Source organism: Ursus maritimus, unplaced genomic scaffold (assembly GCF_017311325.1).
Source record: "Ursus maritimus isolate PB19 unplaced genomic scaffold, ASM1731132v1 scaffold_18, whole genome shotgun sequence".
In the NCBI taxonomy this organism is placed as follows: Eukaryota; Metazoa; Chordata; class Mammalia; order Carnivora; family Ursidae; genus Ursus; species Ursus maritimus.
The window spans coordinates 46298765-46321460 of record NW_024424230.1 but is presented as its reverse complement, the minus strand read 5'-3'; the positions used below and the strand labels follow the sequence as shown (position 1 = coordinate 46321460).

The following is a 22696-nucleotide window of genomic DNA, read 5'->3' as shown; positions in this document are numbered from 1 at the left end:
ACCATACACATCTAAAACATATTTCACCAGCTTTCCTCCCCAAAGATGTTCTTTCATAATCCCCCCCCCACACCCATTTCTGTCTGTGATACCATGGATTTCCGGTGTCCGGAGCCACAAACCTTGGAGCCATTCGTGATCTTCCCTAGGCCCAGTATTTGTCACACACCCCTTATTGCTCCAAGGATCTGAGTCTTTATTATCAATTCCTTGACCACATCACACAACACTTATATGATAGATTAAATAATTACAATTTATTTTGCTTCAGACACTCAGTCAAGTTGACCTTTCACCTTTATCACCATCACTCACGACCTTTATTTGCCTCCCTTCTAAATGCTTGGAACTCACCTCCGAAGCAATTTACCTTCAGTCGGTCTCATTCAGAAGTTCACAGTGGTCTCTGGGGGCATGGCTTTTAGGGTCACCTAATCTGTCTCTTCTGGGCCTGATTTCCCCCTCCTCACACCACCACACTCTCCTCTTCCTCTGGTCAAATTTATTTCCTCACGGTTCCCCACCTGCACATCCTGCCTCGGGGCCCCTGCCACTCATCCTGGAAGGCCGTCCTTCCATCTTCCCTTCTCCCAGGCAAGCTGGGCTTGCAGGGGCGAGTTGGGTCTCTCCACTGCATCAGCCCACTCACAGCTTCCCTTCTCCCAGCTCCTGAAGTCATACCACCCTGCTCAGCAATGTCCTCTAATAGTCTCACCCTTGTCACTCTTACCTCCTCCTCTGGATTATAAGATGCCTTTGGCAGGCACTACGCATACACTAATGCTTTTCTTCCACCCCAGACTCCAAAGGTTTCCCTAATAAATGTTGACTGACTGGTAGAATCATGTCCAGAAAGGCGGCCATTCAAAGGCAGACCATGTACTTGGACATAAGGCACTCTTGATACCACCAGGGGGGCACGTGGCTGGCTCAGTCAGTAGAGCATGCGACTCTTGATCTGATCTCAGGGTTGTGAGTTCAAGTCTGATGTTGGGTGCAGAGATTACTTAAAAAAAAAAAAGCTTTCCATTTAGGGGCACCTGCCTGGCTCCGTTGGTGGAGCATGTGACTCTTAATCTCAGGCTTGTGGGTTTGAGCCCCATGTTAGGTGTAGAGATTGCTTAAAAATAAAATCTTAAGAAATAATACCACACAAACTCTAAGAATCTAGTACATCTTAAAATCCGATGGAATTAACGGCTGTTTCAGGCAGGCAGTAAATCACAACAGTGTCAGGGAAGGGACCGGGGAGGCAACTGAAGCACTTAGGATGCAACAGGTAAGGAGGCATTCGTTATTCTTGGGTGCTGACCGCACACTGCATGGTCCTGAGAGTGAGGGCCGCCCTCGTCCCAGTCCTGTGCACATGAAAGATGAGACTCTACCAATCAAAAAAACCAGACTAAACCAAAGCAGGAGACACATCCTAGGAAAGCTACAGGAAAATCTTTCCCAGGGCCATAAGAAGGACAGACTAAGACTTGGCTTGCTGGTCTACCACCGACTCAGGACAAAATGGCAGCAGCAACTATGGCATTAGCTTAAAGGAAAAAGGCATTCTTACGGAGGCAGCAAACACTGGATTCTAATGACCCTAGAGGGCCAGAGCTACTGTCTGGGAATGCTTCTCCTCTCCTGGCTCATCCTCAACATAAACTCACACTGGCCTCAAATGCTTCTTCCCAATGGATGCTGACAACACCAGTCAGTTTGAAGTTAACAAGGATGAGACTAGGCACTATTTGATCAAGAAAAAATTCTCACGAGAACCTGTATCTGCTAGAAAAACCCATTCGCATACCACATCTTCCTCATGTGTGTACACATTTCATTGCTTTCCTCTTAAATTCATTCACTTCTTCTTGTACCAGTGCTTCACAAATGGGAAGGATTCTAAGATTTTGTGAAGATGAAGATAGATTTCACATACCCAAATTTATCAAACTGAAGGGAGGAATAAAAAAGTTGCTAAATATTCCGTTAGTTTTAGCTTTTTATAATGTTTTTTAAATTCACAGATTAAAAAAAACACAATAATAACAGTGGTAACAATATAAAGTGACTCAGAAGGCACTTTTTTCCTTTCCCACGCTAAGCATTCTCAGACCTAAAGAAGATACTAAGATAAGGACTGGAGAGAAGCATGGATGCCTTGGAAGTGATGAAGTTCATGCGACAACTCCCAGGAAAATACCACAGAATGGATCCATCTGGAGCAAGGAAGAAGGTACCCTTAGCCCCTTCCGAAAGACCTCCCTTTCTGAGTATCTTTGAATTTTTCCACAGAATCCAAATTCTCCTCTGGGGCCAATGGAACATGCTTCTGAGTCACTTTCCGAATATGCTGGCACTCAGTAGAGTCACAATGACGTCATGGGGAAATGCTGTATTGCTAAGTACAATTATGTTGTATTTCAAATGTCAGCACATTTTGATGTGCAGGTGGCCCAAAGAATGGGTAAATATTCTGCCACTGAGGATAACAGAGCTTATTTTCAAACAGAAAAGAAAAAGGAGAAGGAGGGGAGGGAGAAAAAGAGAGCGACTGCTTGATGTACTGAGGCTGGAAAAGACCTTAGTGGCTCATCTAATCTAATCTTCCATTTAACGAGGATTAGCATTAAACCACAGCAGCCAATTAAAAATCTTTCCACTTTTGAATCAACTACAGAGAAGGAAATTATAAAACTCCCTCCGAGTTTAAGAGGAAAAGAAAAAATAAAATAAATAAAAAGGAGGCTCATGAAAATAGTGGCCAAATAGGCAAAGCCATACACATAGGAAAAATATTCTCCCTAGTCCTAAAAGACAAGATTTAAGCACTATTCTCTGAGCACTTTGTAGCTTTGAGGGATGGTTCACATGCCATAAATTTCACTCATTGTAAATGTAAAATTCAATGATTTCTAATGAACACATTTAAGAAATTAATTTAAATGATGGTGCAACCATCACCACAACCCAGTTTTAGAATATTTCCATTACCTAAAAAAAACTTCCTTGAGCCTATTTTAGTCAATCTCTGCTCCAAAAAACCATCACTATGCTTTCTGTCTCTCTAAATTTGCCTTTTTTGGAAATTTCACAGAAATGGTATCATACTATATGTATTCTTTTGCAACCAGCTTATTTCACTGAGCATAATGTTTTTGAGACTCCTCCGTGGCACAGCAATGTATTAATAGCCCATTTCTCCTTATTCCCAAATAGTACCCCACTGTATGTGCACAGCACATCTCGTTTACACAGTCACCAGCTGATGGACATTTAGACTGGGTCCAGTTTGGGGCTACTATGAATACTGCTACTCGGAGTGTTCATGTTGAAGTCTTTTTGTTTTCATTTCTCTTCCGTAGCTTTCTAGGAACAGAATTGCTGGGTTGTATAGTAAGTTTATGTTTAACATTGTAAGAAACTAGCAAGACAGTTTTCTAAAGTGGCTATGCCATTTTACGTTCCTATCAGTAATCTGTGAGGGCCCCAGTGTCCCCACATCCTCGTCAGCACTTGACATCATCTATATTTTTTTATTATAGCCATCCTAGTGAGTGTGTCGTGGTATCTCATCACGCTTTTAATCTGCATTTTCCTAATGACTGATGACATTGAATTCCTTTTCATGGGCTTTATGAACCATTCATATATCGTCTTTGGTAAAATGTCTATTCACATATTTTTTCCTTTTTTTTAAACTTAAGCTTTTATTTAGATTTCAATTAGTTATCATACAGTGTAATATTAGTTTCAGGCGTACAATAGAGTGATTCAACACTTCCATACATCACCTGATGCTCATCACAAGTGTACCTTTAATCCCCATCACCTAGTTCACCCATTCCCCTCTCACCTCATCCCTACTAACCATCAGTTTGTTCTCTTGGTTTGCCTCTCTCTTTTTTTTCCCCCTTTGCTTACCTGTTTTGTTCCTTAAATTTCACATGTGTGAAATCATATCATTATCGGTCTTCCTCTTTAGCATTATACTAACTCCATCCACGTTGTTGCAAGTGGCAAGACATCATTCTTTTTTAGGGCTGAGTAATATTCCATTATATACATTTACATGTATTCACATCTTTTGACAATTTTTTTTAAGATTTATTTATTTATTTATTTGAGAGAGAGTGCAGGGAAGAGAGAAAGAGGGAGGGGGGAGAGAGTCTTAAGCAGACTCCATGATGAGCGGGGAGCCTGATGTGGGGTTTGATCTCATGACCCTAAGATCAAGCCTGAGCCAAAACCAAGAGTCAGACGCCTAACCAAATGCACCATCCAGGTGCCCATTTTTTAATTGGGCTGTATGTAGTCTCATTAAAGTGTAAGAATTCTTTGGGCGTTCTAGAAACAAGTCCTTAAATCAGATATATAATTTGCAAATCTTTTCTCCTAGGCTGTGGCTTTTCATTTTCTTAACAATATCTTTTGACCATTAATTTGAATTCCAAAATATTTTAATTTAAATGAAGTCTAATTTATCAATTACTTTATGGCTTATGCTTTTGGTGTCATATCTAAGAACTCTTTGCTTAAACCAAGGTCAGTCAGATTTCTTCTCATGTTTTCTTCTAAGAGTTTTCTAGTTTTAGTGTCTACATTTAGGTTTATGATCCATGGTTGAGTTGACAACGTGAGACGAGGGTCTAAGTACTTTTTTTCTAGCATATAGATATTTGATTGTTCCAGCACCATTTGTTGTAAAGAAAATCTTTTCCCTGTTCAATTGCCTTGACACCTATATTGAAAGTCAACAGCTTTAATAAAGGCCTCCCCTTATGCCAATACCATAATGTCTGGATGACTCTAGCTTTATAGTGAGTTTTGAACCCCAACTTTCCTTTTCTTTTTCAAAACTGTTTTGGCAATTGAATTTCCAAATACACTTTAGGATCACTTTGTGATGATCCCTAAACCAGGCAAAGACCCCATCAAAAAGGAGAATTACAGACCGATTTCCCTAATGAATATGGACGCCAAAATCCTCAACAAGATCCTTGCTAATAGAATCCAACAGTACATTAAAAGGATTATCCATCATGACCAAGTGGGATTCATACCTGGGATGCAAGCGTGGTTCAACATTCGCAAATCGATCAGCGTAGCAACATCATAGCAACAAGAAAAGACTCAGGAACCATATGATCCTCTCAATTGATGCCGAAAAAGTATTTGACAAAATACAGCATCCTTTCCTGATTAAAACCCTTCAGAGTGTAGGAATAGAGGGTACATTTCTCAATCTCATAAAAGCCATCTATGAAAAGCCTACAGCAAATATTATTCTCAATGGGGAAAAGCTGGAAGCCTTTCCCTTAAGATCAGGAACACGACAAGGATGCCCACTCTCGCCACTATTATTCAACATAGTACTAGAAGTCCTTGCAACAGCAATCAGACAACAAAAAGGGATAAAAGGTATCCAAATCGGCAGAGAAGAAGTCAAAATGTCTCTCTTTGCAGATGACATGGTACTCTATATGGAAAACCCAAGAGAATCCACTCCCAAACTATTAGAAGTTATAGAGCAATTCAGTAATGTGGCGGGATATAAAAATCGATGCTCAGAAATCAGTTGCATTTCTATACACAAATAACGAGACTGAAGAAAGAGAAATTAGGGAATCCATCCCATTTACAATAGCACCAAAAACCATACGTTACCTTGGAATTAACTTAACCAGAGACGTAAAGGAGCTATATTCTAGAAACTATAAATCACTCTTGAAAGACATTGAGGAAGACATAAAAAGATGGAAAAATATTCCATGCTCATGGATCGGGAAGAATTAACATAGTTAAAATGTCCATGCTACCCAGAGCAATCTACACTTTCAATGCTATCCCGATCAAAATACCGAGGACATTTTTCAAAGAACTGGAACAAATAGTCCTTAAATTTATATGGAAACAGAAAAGGCCCCGAATCTCCAAGGTTCTGTTGAAAAGGAAAAACAAAGCTGGGGGGCATCACAATGCCGGATTTCGAGCTGTACTACAAAGCTGTGATCACAAAGACAGCATGGTACTGGCACAAAAACAGACACATAGACCAATGGAACAGAATAGAGAACCCAGAAATGGACCCTTGGCTCTTTGGGCAACTAATCTTGATAAAGCAGGAAAAAACATCCGGTGGAAAAAACACAGTCTCTTCAATAAATGGTGCTGGGAAAATTGGACAGCTATGTGCAAAAGAATGAAACTTGACCACTCTCTCACACCATACACAAAGATAAACTCCAAATGGATGAAAGACCTCGATGTGAGACAGGAATCCATCAAAATTCTAGAGGAGAACATAGGCAGCAACCTCTACGACATCGGCCAAAGCAACCTTTTTCATGACACATCCCCAAAGGCAAGAGAAACAAAAGATAAAATGAATTTATGGGACTTCATCAAGATTAAAAGTTTCTGCACATCCAAGGAAACAGTCAGAAAAACTAAGAGGCAGCCCACGGAATGGGAGAAGATATTTGCAAATGACACTACAGATAAAGGACTGGTATCCAAGATCTACAAAGAACTTCTCAAACTCAATACACGAGAAACAAATAATCAAATCAAAAAATGGGCAGAAGATATGAACAGACACTTTTCCAATGAAGACATACAAATGGCTAACAGACACATGAAAAAATGTTCAAAATCATTAGCCATCAAGGAAATTCAAATCAAAACCACACTGAGATACCACCTTACGCCAGTTAGAATGGCAAAAATAGACAAGGCAAGAAACAACAATTGTTGGAGAGGATGTGGAGAAAGGGGATCCCTCCTACATTGTTGGTGGGAATGCAAGTTGGTACAGCCACTCTGGAAAACAATGTGGAGGTCCCTTAAAAGTTAAAAATTGAGCTACCTTAATGATCCAGCCATTGCACTACTGGGTGTTTACCCCAAAGATAAGGACGTAGTGAAGAGAAGGGCCATATGCACCCCAATGTTCATAGCAGCAATGTCCACAATAGCTAAATCGTGGAAGGAGCCGAGATGCCCTTCAACAGATGACTGGATTAAGAAGTTGTGGTCCATATATACAATGGAATATTACTCAGCTATCAGAAAGAACAAATTCTCAACATTTGCTGCAACATGGACGGCACTGGAGGAGATAATGCTAAGTGAAATAAGTCAAGCAGAGAAAGACAACTATCATATGATTTCTCTCATCTATGGAACATAAGAACTAGGATGATCAGGAGGGGAAGAAAGGGATAAAGAAAGGGGGTAATCAGAAGGGGAATGAACATGAAGACTATGGACTATGAGAAACAAACTGCGGGCCTCAGAGGGGAGGGGGGTGGGGGAATGGGATAGACCGGTGATGGGTAGTAAGGAGGGCACGTATTGCATGGTGCACTGGGTGTTATATGCAACTAATGAATCATCGAGCTTTACATCGGAAACCGGGGATGTACTGTATGGTGACTAACATAATATAATAAAAAATCATTAAAAAAATAAAATAAAATAAAATAAAATAAAATAAAATAAAATAAAATAAAATAGTGATGCCTAAAAAAGAAAAAACTGTTTTGGCAATTGAATTTCCAAATACACTTTAGGATCAGTTTGTGAATTTGTACAAAAACATTTGCTGGGATTTTGACAGGGATTACATTCGATCTATTGATCAACTTAGGAAGAATTTCTGTCTTAACAACATTGAGTCTCTCCATTTATTGAAATCTTCTTAAATTTCTCTTAGATTTTACAGTTTTCAGTCTTGAACTTCTTTGTTAAGTTCCTACATATTTTTTGTAATGCTATTATGAATGGACTCGTTTTCCCAATTTCTTTTTTCTGATATGGGTATTTATACCTATAAATTTCCCTCTGAGCACTACTTTAATTGTATCCCATAAATTTTGACATATTCTGTGGTTTTGTTTTCATTTGGTTTGAAATACTTTTATTTTCCCTTGTGATGTCTTCTTCGCCCGGTGGGCTATTTAGAAGTATGTTATTTAACTTACAAATAAATGGGGGTTTTTTTCTAGATTTTTTTTTTCTGTTGTAAATTTCTAATATAATTCTGCTGTGGCCAAAGAACATAGTTTACATGATTTCAATCTTTTAAAATTTACTGAGGCTTTTTTTGTGACCCAGCATAACATCTATCGTGAGAAATGTTTCATGCGTGTTTGAGAAGAATGTGTTTTCTGCAGTCAGTGGGTGGGGTATCAGGTCCATACTGACAAGCTGGTTGACAGTATTGTTCAAGTCATCTATACCTTCTACGTCCTTTCTTTTCCTTCTAGTTGTTCTATCAACTTTGAGAGCGCAGCATTGGAATCTCTATTATTGTTGAATAATTTATTTCTCCTTTCTATTTTGTCACTTTTTGCTTCATACATCTTGGGGTGCTGTTGTTAGGTGCATATACATTTATAACTGTCATGTCTTTCTAGTGTATCAATCCTTTTATCATTAATAAATGTCTTTGTTTTTCCCTAATAATATTCCCTGTCACAAAGTCTCTTTCGTCTGATTTTAATATAGTCACTCCAGCTAGCTTGCTAATACGCTACTGTTTGCATGGTGATGTTTTTCCATCCTTTTACATTCATCCTATTTGTGTCTTTGAGTCTAAGGTGTGTCCTTTGTAGATAGCATATAAGTGCATCTTGCTTTTTTTATCCAATATGACAATCTTTGCTTTTTGAGTGGGATATTTAGTCAATTCACATTTAATGTAACTATTGATACAGTGGCTAGCAATAAATCTCTTAGTCTTTATCCGGGAATGTCTTATTTCTCATTCATATTTGCAGAACAGTTTTACTGTATTTAGAATTCCAGGTTGGCAGATTTTTCTTTCAGCATGTTGGATATGTTATCCTATTGTCTTCTGGTTTCCATTGTTTTTGATAAGTCATTCATTGATTGTATTTTTTTCTACACCACTTTCCTCTTCTGGAACTCTTATAACACATGTGTTGATAAGCCTGATGCTGCCTCACAGGTCCCTGAGCCTCTGTTCATAATTTCTCAATTATTAAAAAATCTTTGCTCTTTAGATTGAATAACTTCTTTTGCTTCACCTTCCAGTTCACTTATTTTTCCTTCTGCCATTTAAAGCTGTTATTGAGTACCTCTAGGGAATTTTTCATTTCATTTCATTTTGGTTATTGTTATTTTTCAACTCCAGAATTTCCACTTGGGTCTTTTTTTTTAATCATCTCTATCTCTTTATTGAGATTCTATATTCACTGAGTCTTTCTTTTAATATTTTAAACATGATTTCCTATAGATCTCTAAGCATATTTAAATAGCTGTTTTGCAGTCTTTTTCTGCTAAATTCTACATCTGAGGACAGGCACTCTGACATAGTTCCTATTAACTGCTTTTTTCCTGTGTATGGATCATGCTTTCTTGTTTCTTTGAATGCCCCTAACTTTTTTATTGTTTTGCTTGTTTAGTAATTTGCCTGGACTAAGTCTATGAAATCAGTCTCCCATATAAGGTACAGTTGCTAATGTCCTTTACTCAATTTTGTTTCTTGTTTTTATTTTTAAGCTTTTTCTGGCTTTCTAGAAGTCATCCCCATGTCTCCGTAGCTTAGTGTTCTAGCAAAGACCAGTCAGAGGTTTTGTTCAAACACCTTCAGCCAGAAAGGCTTCTTCTCTCTGCTTCTGACTGTGTGTGGGCTGGGGAGCACACTCAAACTTTAGGCTGACGTTTCTCATGTCTGCCCCAGCTTTTGTTGGCTCTCTCCCATCTCCTGTGTGTGCATGCAGGCTCTGCCGGCCAGGGACATGTGGGTGTTTTGGGCGCACTCCATCTCTGCCACTCGTGCACACAGACTACGGTCAATCTGGGACACATGGGAGAGCTATCAAGCCCCTGCTGGCTGTCTCACCTCCCCGAACTACCTACGAAGTCCTCAGCTAGGCCACTGGTCCATTGCTTGCCCCAAAGAGGACTCTAAACTCAAGAGAGTGGAGTTACTGGCTCCTCTTACTGATTTACCACTGACATGGATGCTTTAACTAAAAATACTCCAAATAGAGTATTCTGGAAGCGGCAGCAGGGCTGCCCTGCTCTGGGTGAAATATCACACTGACAGAGCTGGGGAGGAGGGAATGGGAGTGACCTTAGGTAAGACCGCCACACGCTCACATCGCTCCTACCCAAAGCTTGGCAGTTTTCATGAACAAATGCTTGCTTTCTCAGCTTGTTGTATGCCTTTGGTCAATTTTTAGAGAGCTGAAGTGGATATTTTTGACAATCTTTCCCCAGCTTTCCAATTACTTTTTGGGAGGAGGCTCTGTCAACCTCCTCATTCCGTCATGCTGGAAGTCAGTATCTCAGCCACTCTTTACATTTTACTGTAATTAGAATTATTAATGCCGCTAAAAAGCAGACCTATGGAGGTAAAAATATTACTGTGAAATGTTGTTTTTGAAGAAAAAATGTTTGGTTTTGTTTTCTGGGGGAAAAAAATCAACCATCAAACATAAAGATAATTAAAGGTACGATCTTAAACGATTATCTCATTAGGTTAAATTAAGAAATCTCATTTCTCAGAAGCAGCACCTAGGGCCTTGTAACTCGCCTCCTTCACAGACACGAGAGAAAGGAAATGCTCTGCTAGAAAAAAATTCGTCCCAAAGCATTTCAGTCACGATTGAGCATCCCACAGCTGCTTTTTCTGCTCCTCATTTTCCCACCTCTCTATCTTATGCCTCAACCATGATCATCAGATATGCAACGGGCATTCTTAGAATAGTCTGTTGTTTGAAGGCTTCATCAAAGTCCTCCTATCTGGCCATTTGTCTGTTTTCCTTTCTCTACCACCCCTGACAGACTGAGACCTGTCGGGCAAGTCACTTGGGCTCTGGACACCCTCACAGCCCCGAGGAAGGAAGAGAAGACCTGTCCCACGTCTCCAGGAATCCATCCCATAGAACTGGAGACTTAGAGATTTCTGGGGGCAAAACCTCTCATGTTCAGATGGTGAAATTAAGACTCAGGGAAGGGATTATCCCCTCCAGGAGTGTGATAAAGATTATGTCATGCTGATAAGATGGGCAGAGGACCTCAGAAATTGTCATCAGAATGACTGAAGGATCAGGCTCAGGGCCCCTGACTGGAAAGGATTTCCTGAAGATCAAACCTGACGTTACACACGCTCTAAGAACACCGGACGTGAAACCGACTTTTCCCCCCCACTCCTTCCCTCTTTCTTACCTTAGCAAAGAAAATCCAGGCTGCACACTGCCCTGGGGCCATAAGGCTTTTCAGCTTCACTGTGCTGAGCATGAGAAAGAATCCTAACAATCCACTGGAAGAGAAAATGTTCTTTTATTAGTGAGGTTTGTCTTCCTTTAGCCAATAGCTATTTTCTTGTACGTTTTACCAGTTAGTTTCTAATTATTACAGAACCTGTGTCTCGTCTGGGTTTTCTAGTGATCTCTGGATTTAAAAACCCGGGAAGCTCTAATTTTCTAAGGAGGTATGAGAAGAGAGTTCCACTGGGTAGCGGGCAGTGGGGGCAGGAGTATAGAAACTTGGGAAGTCTCTGGCTAAATCATGGATGAAAAAAAATGTGGAGGACAATACCTCCTGCTCCCTCCCATATTATTTCTGGAGCTTGGTGCTTGCCAAGGTAGAACTTCAACTTTTTTCAAGCAGAACAAACTGCCAGAAAAAGACTTCCAAAGCGAAACTCACCATATGGGGACAGAGGGTCTGGACCGACTCCTGGGTTCAAGGTAAGAATCTGAAGGGGAGGGCTGGCTCCAGTAGCAGACGTCCCCCAAACCAGGCTGAGCTACACAGATGGAATGCTTTGGGAATGATGCCTAAGCCCAAGTGTGTATGACCTGAGAAACCACGCCCCCCGGGGAGCTCTAGAGATCTGGAGCAGCAAGGCACTGGCATAGCAGTGGACAGGGAACTAGTGACCTGTGCTGGAACCACTTTTGAAAGCATCACTGTGTGGTCAAGGACAAAGCAAAGGGCACTCCAACAGAATGGTCACTCTTCCTTGCATTTGCAGGCAGGGCAATTGGGGAAGAGAGTGTAGCAGAGAGACTGCATGATAGAGGTTGACTTCCTGTAAATATATGCAAGTGGGGGTTTGAGTGTGACTTTTATTAGAAATTGAAAAGCAAGAGCTATGACTGGAGTCGTACACCAAACCACAGAGGCAGGTCCTATGAGCTGTAGCTCATTTCTACCTCCAGGGTCTCAAGTGGCACCCTGTCATCTCACCTTTATTACAGGCACTGGTGTGGGGGCCCAACCCAGATCATGGGCTCTGAGAGGGCAGGGCCCAATCTTGGGCTTCCCTGTGTTTTCCCTAATAGAGCCAAACACGGTGCCTTGGTCATGGTAGGTATGACATAAATGTTCGACAGGTTTACTTAGAAGCAGGTTGGATTGAATTAAACACCCGTAAGGCCAAATTTCACAGAAACGTGTGCCTTTGCTTCATTAGATTAGATTAGTTCACAGCCACGTTCCTGGGGCAGGACCAAGGACAGGGATGAGAGTTCCCTTGTGTATATTTCAGCCTTTTGGACCCTGATGACCTGTAAAGTTTGTTCAGATTTGCATCTGATTCATGGAAGGCTGGGCAGCTATGGATGAAGACGGTCAGTCATTCACACCCGAAAGGCAAGGAGGTCCAGTGGTTAAGCAGCAGGCTGGAAACTGAGTGACCTGGGCAGTGCCCACTGACCCTCGTGACCTTGACTCACCCCCCTGTTGTCCCTTTTTTTCTTGCCTCAGGTTCTGTGTTGTTAAAGCAGGAATAAGCAGAGTGGTCCTCGTCCTATCTTACGGAAATCAGAGACTTTTCAGAACACAAAGCCTCCATAGCACCAAATCTCACTTTATTAACAAGCAAACTGAGGCCCAGCCACAATTAGAATCCAGGTTTCCTGGCTCTTTCGAAGGTTCTCCACAGTGCTTCAGACTTCACTGTGAAGATACCTTCTTGACCCAAAGACAGATTGCGATGCTGCAGGTGCCCACGGCCACTGTGATATTGGGAGTGAAGAGTAAGGTGGCCGGCACTCCAAGCCTCCTCCTGGTGGCGTCCACCCCTGCCTCCAGGGAGGTAACAACTTCGCAGGTGCCTGTGCTGCCTCCCATACTCCCTCCCCTCCAACCCTCCCCCACCTCCAGCCAGAGGAAGGGCATGATTCCACATCCCCTTTCCCCTCAACACAGATGCTGCTAGAACAGAGCCACTCCCAGTCTGTGCCCAACACGCTTGGGAAAGCATCCACGACTCCTTCCCATCCCTTGACTGGTATGCCCGTGAATCATTTCCAAATTACTCATGGGCCCCTCTCTTTCTCCTTCCACACTCAGCTCTTCTACTCCTCGCCATGGAGGCAGACCTTAAAAGCAATGGGAGGACCGCAGAAGTAAAAGAGCCTGGGCTCCCGGTTAATGTGTCTCTGGGTCACGGCTTCCACCGTGCCCTCAGGCCTCCATGGCTCTTTCTAAGTTCCTCCAGGGCCTCTGAAGCTGACAACCCTTAGGCTGAGATATGGAGGAATCATGAGATGACGTGGGGAAAATGGGCACATTCTTAAAAGAGGTCAAGCTTCATCCTGCGGCTGGGTGGGGGAGGGGGTAGAACATAATGGAGTCACATCAATTCAAGCAAAGATTTCCAAATCTTTTAAGTATAAAACCCTGAATGCTCATGCTGGGTTGTAAGAAAGTTGCAGATTGAAAGGGGCAGAAATGGAGCTAGACCGTCACCCCACAAAGCCAGCACGAACGGGCTGTGAACTGTGTTGTTCTGTCTCAAAGAACCGAATGCCAGTTGCCCTCCCCTCCGCACTGTGCTTGCTGGTGCTGCCAAAACACCAAACCCACAGGGAAGCAAGTCCGCAGACAGCAGAGCGGCACTAACACTCACGCCACCCGAGCCGAGCTAACGGGCAGCTGACGAGGCCTGACCAAACTGATAGGAGCTGGAAAGATGAATTCGGTCAGTATTTTCCTGAAAATTAGTTGAGGATGATAAATAAGTCATTCTGAGGCTCAAATGCAAACTGTCCAATATTGATTGTTTTTTGTCCTAACACACCCCAAAAGGAACAGTACGTACCACACACCAGCTTCTTGACTCTGTAAGGAGTCACCCCCTCACAAGGTACAACCTGTTATGTGCGGGAAGAAGTGGTCTGGCTTAGCAACTGCTCATGGTCTGTGGACGTTTAGTTGCATTTAGTTGACTATAGTCAAGCTGAGCAGCTAATAGCAATGGGCCAGGCGAGATGCTTGGAGCTCACACCCCTTATCTAGTATACGCCATCACCCTGGAGTGGTATTATCTTTCCACTTTATAGATGAGGAAACTCAACTAAAGCTGGGAGAACTAGGACAGCTTGCCCAAAGAGCAAACACATTAGCAAGCAGCAAGGCTGGCATTCAACCCGAGCCTGGGCTTCCCGCCATATCAGCACATGCCTTGAGACTATCTACAGAAGCCTTTCCATTTCTCAGCACAAGAAAGTCAAGCAACGTGGGAATCATGGCAAGAAAGTGGGGAGAGGGTGGGCCTGAACTCCATTTATACGTACCCATCCCACCGGTCTCAGTACCTCCCAAGGCCACGTAGTAAGGGTCACTTTGTGGTCTAGATGTCGGCTAGTCACTGGTTTCCAAAACCTGTTTCTCAGGATCTTGGGATCCAGTCAAGGTTTTTGGGAGGGCGCCCTTTAGGGACAAAGCAAGGACCAAGGAGGAAGCTGAGCGGGTGCAATTCTGGACCCAAATCTTCCCTTGAACTGAATCTGATGGATCATTTTTTCCCCCAATGCATCATTTTATACATTGAAGTTCTGTTTAGGAATAGCTTCTGGAGAGAAGAACCGCAGGCTTCTCGGCTCCTCTGCGAGTTTGAAAAGCACCGCCCTGGCCAAGGAACCTCAGCAGGACACGGGTCCCCCAGGCCGGCCCTGCGCACCTAAGGATGTTGATGACAACCCGCAGATGGCCGAGGGAGCTGCCTCCTGCCCAGCCACCACTCTCTTCTGCCCCGCATCTGGACAACCGGCAGTGACCCTGGACTTGACGAAAACAGACAAACGGGGCCAGGGGTTTATGGGGTAAGCTTACCTGGCACAGCAGCTGCCATGGAATCTGTAGAAATACAGGAATGGAAAGTCCAGGACACTGAAGAGATCACCTAAGGGGTACAGCAAGGGTGAGACAATGGCCCCCACACCCCCACCCCCAGTTTCCCCGTGAAACACCAGTGAGGGCCTTTAGCACGGCAGCCATCTGAGCACGGAGCTGCCCGGCTCTGAACTCCCTCTTCCATTCCCAGGGTTTCTGTGTTAGTGGCATCAACTTAAAATCATAGCATGCTGGTCATCACGCTGATTCAGTGAGAGTCTGTCCCGCACAGGGCCCTACGCTGAAAGCTCTACGAACAACATCTCTGTCAGTCCCAGTACTAACTCTACGGTGTTCTAGTATTCCCAATTCACTGGTGCTCAGAGAAGTGAAGGGATGTGTCTAGGATCACACAACTCTTGAATGGGAAGCCAGAATGTACACCCCAGTCGCTCCAACCCCTACCATCTTTCCTTATCACCCGGCGGCCATCCCTGCCCAAGGCGGAGTGTAAGACAAAAAGAATCCTTTTTTTTTTTTTAAACATTGTTCTATTCTTTTCTGCCTTATGTCTAAAAAAAGATTGTGAATGCATGCCTCTGACATCTTTTTTTCATTTTGTGTTTAATTATTGCACAAATGGTGCAGGGGCCAGACCAACCGCGCTTACTCATTTGGGTTTAAGGTCCAAAGGGTACATTTATTTCTAGTGAAGTAAGTTCATTCTTTTAGTTCCACTTGGTGCAAGAGGAAATAATCACACATATTGGCTGCTTCCCTCTGTGGAATTTGAACTTGGTCACAAACAAGAAGTCAGGAGAATAAAAAAGCAGAAAGCCTTCCAAAAATGTCCAGAGAAAAGGAATTAAGCATTTCCACAGCAGATAGCGTAATTCTCCCAAATCTGGAGTTTCTGAGACTCTGGAGGAGCCAGATCTTCCAGACCCCCGGCCTCGGTGTGTCTCTCCGATCGGGATGGACCGGAGCAGGAAAGGCTGACCTTCCCAAGGACTCACAGTGTGTTAGCTGAGCGGTGCAGCACACAGGCAGGAATGCCTTCATCACCGCACTTAGCAAGCAAGAGTTCCAGAACAAGACACAATGGGCTGCTACGCTTCCTCAGAGGCCAAACCGATTTCAAATAATTCAACCACCTCTTGGGAAGGAAAGGCCCGAATTCCGTTTCCCTAGAGGGTTGTATTTTGTTTTTTATCACGACTATTGTTTTGTTTTGTTTCATTTGTGCATATGTGTATGTGCTTAACTACAAAGAGGAGGGTCTCTTGGGATCTGGTTTTCCTGAAGCCCAACAAGAGGTTCAGAGCTCACGCTTTCGTCCTGCCACGATTCCCCTGAATGCTTCCACTGTCTATGCGGACCTGCGCTGGTGGAGGGGCTTGGCAAACATCATCAGGCTCAGACATCTAGTGCGTGAAGAGCACGATTTCTGCGGGATCCCTTTCCGCACAGAAGTGACAGCGAGGTAACCCTGGGCACCCAGCCCCAGAGGGCGGCCGGAGCCCCACCCCCCGCCCCCCTTGCAGGCGGGCAAAGGGACAGTGCATGCAGGGTTTTGCTCTGTCTCTCTGGCAGCTGTGGTTCTTGGCCCCCTTCCAGTTTCCCTTTCAGTGGGAGGGAAACGGCAGTGCAGTCCGCCTGGTGATGAGGAAGGGCAGAGAGGAGATAAGCTAAGCGCAGGACCTCGAGATTCCTCAGGCACTGCTCCTCTCTGCACCCAGGCTCTCATCAAAACGGGATTCGCAGAGCCCTGACAGCCCTCCCAGCCCTGCGCGGGCTGCGGGGGGCTCTGCCGAGCCGTGCAGTGGTCAGAGGTGGGCTGGGGGGGAGGAAGACAAAGGAAAAAACCACGGTCCTAGGGAATTTACCAGTTACATGATCACCTTCACCTAAATTCTGAAAACGGAGTCTATAAATTCCTGCAGAGAGAACAGCTCGCTCTTTATCTGAGCCATTTCCAAGCCTACACATTTCCCACACAGTACTTAGTTGACACCATGCCTGCCTCTCCTTCCGTAACCATCAAGTCCTTGAGAGGGGGGCCTCCACCTCACTCATCTCCTGTCCACGGTGTTAGAATCACCCCGGCATAGGCTAAGCATGACTGAACCAGCAGCACCCGAAACACCTAACTCCTCTTGCTTCCCCTGCAGAGAACGTTCCCCTTTCCAGCTGGCTACACTGGTCCTTCATTTCAAATGTGCCCCAAATGCTTCCCCTCCGATGCCTTCAGCCTGGCTCCTCTTTTCCTCCCGTTCTTCAATAAGGAGGGTGCACGCCATCCTCTACCCGCAGAGGTTAATGACCGCGCTACAGATGGCCCTGAAGACGAGGCAGGGTGTGGCCGGCTGCCCCAAATTCGTAAGAACTAAATTCAGGACCCTGAAACATTGGTAAAGATGCTCGAAAGACAGAGGTCCTGCACCAGCTATCGTGGAAGGCACAATTTAAGCACAAATTATGCAGCCGAACAGTCGCAGACACATTTTGTGGAAGCAACACGCAGCCTTTGGCAACGCAGTCCTAGTTAGGCCTTCACTTTTTTCTTAGGTTTTTATTTAAATTCCAGTTAACATACAGCATAGAACTCGTTTTGGGTGGACAAATAATGATTCAACACTTCTAGACATCAGCCGGTGCTCGTCGCAGCATGACCCTTTGCTTTTTCGAGCCACAGTTAAAATTCTGCTGACTTTCTGAGAGGGAGTGAATCCGATTTCTCTGAAGATCAGAGCAACAAATTGCCACAGTGAACAGTGTGGCCCGATCTTAGCACATTCAAGACTAACTGATATTTGAACATCAAAAAAACTTCCTCTCAGCAGATTTTAGCCCTGGGAAGAAGCAGGAAAATGGAAGGTCATTTCTAAGAAGTAATCAGTGCCACCGGCTTTATCTCACACATGAGCAATGGGCACACCAGGTAACAAGGGCATTTCTGGGTCCGGTTTCTGTGGGTCTCTCTGCTTTCGGGGTCCTTGAAATTCTCCCTCTTCAACACACAACAGAGGGGGCCAATATGAAGACAAAATGCAAACTTTCGAACAGAGGAAGAATTTCTCTTCTCTACTAGTGTGCTTAAAATGGCCCAAGGGGAAGCAAGGTTCCAAGATTCCTGAAGACTCTGCGTGAATCATGAGGTTGAAAGATAAGAGGGGGAGGTAGATTCCATCCACCAAGGAGCAAACGCAGTGCCCGAAGGGGGAAAAGCGGCAGGGTCTGCACTCAGGATAAAGAGAACTAGCTACCTGATCTCCCAATGCACTCCAAAGGCTGTGACCCAAAGGGCCATCCCCTGCATCTACAGAAACACTTATGTTTCTAGTCACTCAGGGATCAGTGAGAAGGGCAGCTCAGTCAAGAGCACTATCAAGAGACCATGAAGACTAGCTAAAAGAAGACTGAACATCAAATGTTAGTGATGATGTGGAGGAACTGGAACTCTCAGACATTGCTGACTAGGGGTGTAAAATGGCATAAACACTTTAGAAAACTGGCACTTTCCCAAAAGTTAAACGTACATCTCTTCTAAGGCACAGAAATTCTAGGTATTTATCCAAGAGACATGAAAACATAAGTCCACAAAAAAGTCTTGTATAAGAATGTTCATGGGGTGGGGGGCGCCCGGCTGGCTCAGTTGGTAGAGCATGCGACTCTTGATCTTGGGGTTGTGGGTTCGAGTCCCATGTTGGGTGTACAGATTACTTAAAAATAAAATCTTTAAAAAGAAATTAAAAAAAGAAGGTTCATGGAAGCTTTATTCATAACAGCCCAAAACTGGCAACAGTCCAAGCAGGTGAATGGATACACAAAAGGTGTTACGTTCATACAGCAGCACCCTACTCAGCAATAAAAGGATATCAATTAGTGATATACAACAACCTGGATGAATCCCTGAACACTACGCTGAATCTTCAAGGGCCAGACACAGGGGAACACTTTCTGTGTGTTTCCATTTATATGAGGCTCCAGGATAAACAGAACTTATCTGTGGTAACAGAAATCAGATCTGTGGTGGCTTTGGCGGTAGGTGAGAAGGGAGTAATGAGGAAGGGGCAAGAGGAAACTTTCTATAGTGACAGAAATGGTCTATATCTTCATGGGAGTGTAAGCTACACAGGTGTATCTCATATATGGAAATTATACCTCATTTTTTTTTTTTTTTGAGAGACAGCGTGCACACAAGCGGGGCGGGGGACAGAGTGAGAGGTAGAAAAAAAATCTTAAGCTGACTCCATGCTCAGTGAGGAGCCTGACACAGAGCACGATCTCACAACCCTGAGATCATGACCTGAGCTGAAATCAAAAGTTAGACACTTAACCAACTGAGCCACCCAGTCGCCCTTATACCTCAGTTTTTTAATGTTTTAGAAATACTACTAAATAAGATACAAGTGAAAAAAAGAAGAGGTGAAAAGAAATTGAAAGGCATAAAGCCCTGTTTTAAAATGTCAGCAATTGTAGGGCACCTGGCTGGCTCAGTGGGTACAGCATATGACTCCTGATCTTGGGGTTGTGGATTTGAACCCCACATTGGGTGTAGAGATTACTTAAATAAATAAAACCTTAAAAAATTTTTTTTAAAGGTTTTATTTATTTATTTGACAGAGAGAGACAGCCAGCGAGAGAGGGAACACAAGCAGGGGGAGTGGGAGAGGAAGAAGCAGGCTCCCAGCGGAGCATGGAGCCCGATGCAGGGCTCGATCCCAGGACTCTGGGATCACACCCTGAGCCGAAGGCAGACGCTTAACGACTGAGCCACCCAGGCGCCCCAAAACCTTTTAAAAATTTAAAAAAAAATAAAATGCCACCAATTGTTAACAGATCCTTCATAAAAACACTGCACCCAAGAGCCCTGAGGACTCACTGTGTCTTACCTGGTGCAGGTGTGGGGAATCAGGAACATGCTCTCCCTGATACTCAGGCTCTGCCGCGGACATTCTAGATGGACAGTCTAATAAGCAGGTGGGAAAGAATAAAGGATTGTTCTAACTTAAAAATAGACAAGAGTACCTGTGAGTCCAATGAGAAAGCTAACAAATTGGAAGGAATTGGAGCTGTCCCATTTCAGCAGTCCTAGAATACTTCTGGAGGAGATTTTCCTCTGGTGTTTTATTTGCTTAAACTTTGTAATCAGTTGTATACTGCTATGAGAAAACATCATCAGGACCCATCAAAGAGTTGAGGGTAATTGACTTAGGTTCAAAAGCTGAGAAAAACTGATCCCCCAGTACTCTTCTATATCTGAGCTTCCATCACCTCATACCAAATTTCTCCCTTAATATCAATCTGTCTTAGTGATCCACTCTACCCAACAAATATAATGATTTTACTGTTCCTGAGTGCTTTTTGAAGCAAAAAGCCACTGCTTACAGTTGCTCAGGTTGCGCACTGCAAAATTTCAAAGCAGAGCACTGTTTAGCTAGACCACGACTGTTAATGTAGCGGCCTTGAGAGTTTCTAAAAGTTAAAGCTAATTAAAATCTAGATAGTCTCTCTTCATGTGGATTTCACAAGCAGCTTCCCTATTCTAGTCAAGATTGTTTTGCTACTCAACATTCCTGACCCAAGCAGATCCTTAAGGACCAGCCTGTTGATAGTAAGGTTTCAAGTCAATGGCATCCATCGACCAGAGGTGAAAAGAAAAATAGCCACACACGTCTTTAAGGCCCCTTGGCACACAATTTGTAAAAGTTCTAAGAAAGCAACAAACAGGATCATGGTGGCCACATGCAGAGCACCTTCATACACGCAGAAGTAGGTGAGATTTAGTGTTTCCCTGGGATGCTCGTGGGTTAGAAGCTGGACTTGATGCTGGTAAAGATGGAAATCTGTGGCTTCTTCTGGAAGGCTGTCACGAGTTCGTATAGAACTCCACACCCACCTTAACGGGGCCTCTGCTCGAGCCTGCTATGATGGCTACTGAGGCCTGAAGTCCTCCTGAACCCTAGAGTTTTGGGGCATCTTTTCAGTGGGGAGCCTCAGCCACTTACAGCAAGGGAGGCCAAGGCCACCTCAGCTATTGCCACAGGGTCACAGCCGGTCTCACAGGCCAGCAAAATCCTTCTCAGGAGCCCATCTTTCTTTACCTGGCTTCTTCAAAGACAATCATCTCAGCTACCTGAAAACTGCAACACACCAAACCTGCATCCAGGAGTCCTTCCAGAGAAGTGTACCCAGTATCTCTCTGATGAATCTCACCGGCTTTACAACTAACTCCCTGAGCTGCCCACCGCAGACCTATCAATCACTCACCATAGCAAGTGATCAAAGCCTGCAAAAGGAATGGAAGTAAGCATCTGATGTCCATTCTTTTTTTTTTAAATATAATCTCAAGGAAAATTAATCTTTGTAAATATCTTTTTCTGATATAACTGAGTTCCAAACAAGTTCTCTCCAAAGAATGATTTGTTTTTTATCCCCTATACATTTTTTTTTTTGAAAGAGAGTGGAGGGGGTTGGGGGCGGGTAGAGAGAGTGGGAAAGAGAGAGAACCTTAAGCAGGCTCCATGCTCAGCACAGAGCCCAATGTGGGGCTTGATCTCATCACCCTGAGATCATGACCTGAGCCAAAATCAAGAGTCGGATGCCTAACTGACTGAGCCACCCAGGTGCCCCATATCCCCTATACATTTTTTAAAACCCAGTGGTTTTTTAGCATATTAATAGTTGTACAACCATCACCACTACTGAGTTCTAGAGCATTTCATAACCTCAAAAAGAATCTGGGGCCTATCTTAAATTACTCTTCTTCCCAGGCCATTCTACGACCACAGGCTATTGACCACTTTGCGTGCTCAGAGAGTAAGTAAGTGCCCAAGATATTCTTGCATTGGCCTGAAAGTTAAGCAATAACTCAAGGTGAAATGTGGGAATGCTGGCCAAACTATGTAAACTATTACAGCTCAGCAACTGGTAGACAAATGCCCCTTAAACCAAGAGAAGATCCAGGGGTGCCTGGGTGGCTCAGTCGGTTAAGTATCCAACTCCTGATTTCAGCTCAGGTCATGATCTCAGGGCTGTGAGATCAAGCCCCACATCGTGCTCTGAGCTCAGCAGGGAGCCTGCTTAACATTCACCCTTCCCTCTCCCTCTCCCTCTGCTCCTCCCCTGCTCTCTCGCATGCGTGCATGCACACATATTCTCTCTCAAAAACAAAACAAAATAAAAACAAAAACCGAGAGAAGCTCCAGAAGGAAATTTAATAAAATCATATAAAAGTATTCACTCAGCCGGGAGACTTCATAATAAACAGTAGGATCCCTGAGAAAGCATTTAAAAAGAAAAACCCCGGGAAAAGGGTCAGGACCTAAACTCTGGTCTCTCTCTGCTACTCACCTCCCCTGCACCATCTTGGCCACATCCCTTAACTGCTCTGGGCTTCAATTGCCTCGTTTGTAAAAGGCCATGGCACCTTGGATAATCACTAGGACTCCTTCCAGCTCTGAGAGTCATGAGTAACAAACGAACGAGCATCACCTCTTAGTTGAAAGGCAGAGTGATTTGTTTAGGTGAGAATTAGTCAGCCAAATCCACCACTAATCACTCAGGGAGCAAATGAGCATGCAAACCAAGGAGAAGCAGCGAA

General features: G+C 43.8%; 1 protein-coding gene across 13 annotated transcripts in view; it reads right to left on the bottom strand.

The window, feature by feature from the left end:
- The window catches only part of TMEM241 (transmembrane protein 241), a 107298-nt gene that overhangs the window by 26516 nt on the left and 58086 nt on the right, over window positions 1-22696 (bottom strand). For 10 of the 13 annotated variants that reach the window (XM_040632650.1, XM_040632649.1, XM_040632651.1 and 7 more), the window contains 2 exons: window positions 15091-15160; window positions 11194-11287 (listed from right to left, as the gene is read on the bottom strand). In XM_040632650.1, coding sequence (XP_040488584.1) covers window positions 11194-11287; window positions 15091-15160 — 164 coding nt within the window. Of the gene's footprint in view, window positions 1-11193; window positions 11288-15090; window positions 15161-19985; window positions 20063-22696 lie in introns of all 13 variants that reach the window. The other 3 variants (XR_005835417.1, XR_005835418.1, XR_005835419.1) reach the window with 1 other exon arrangement.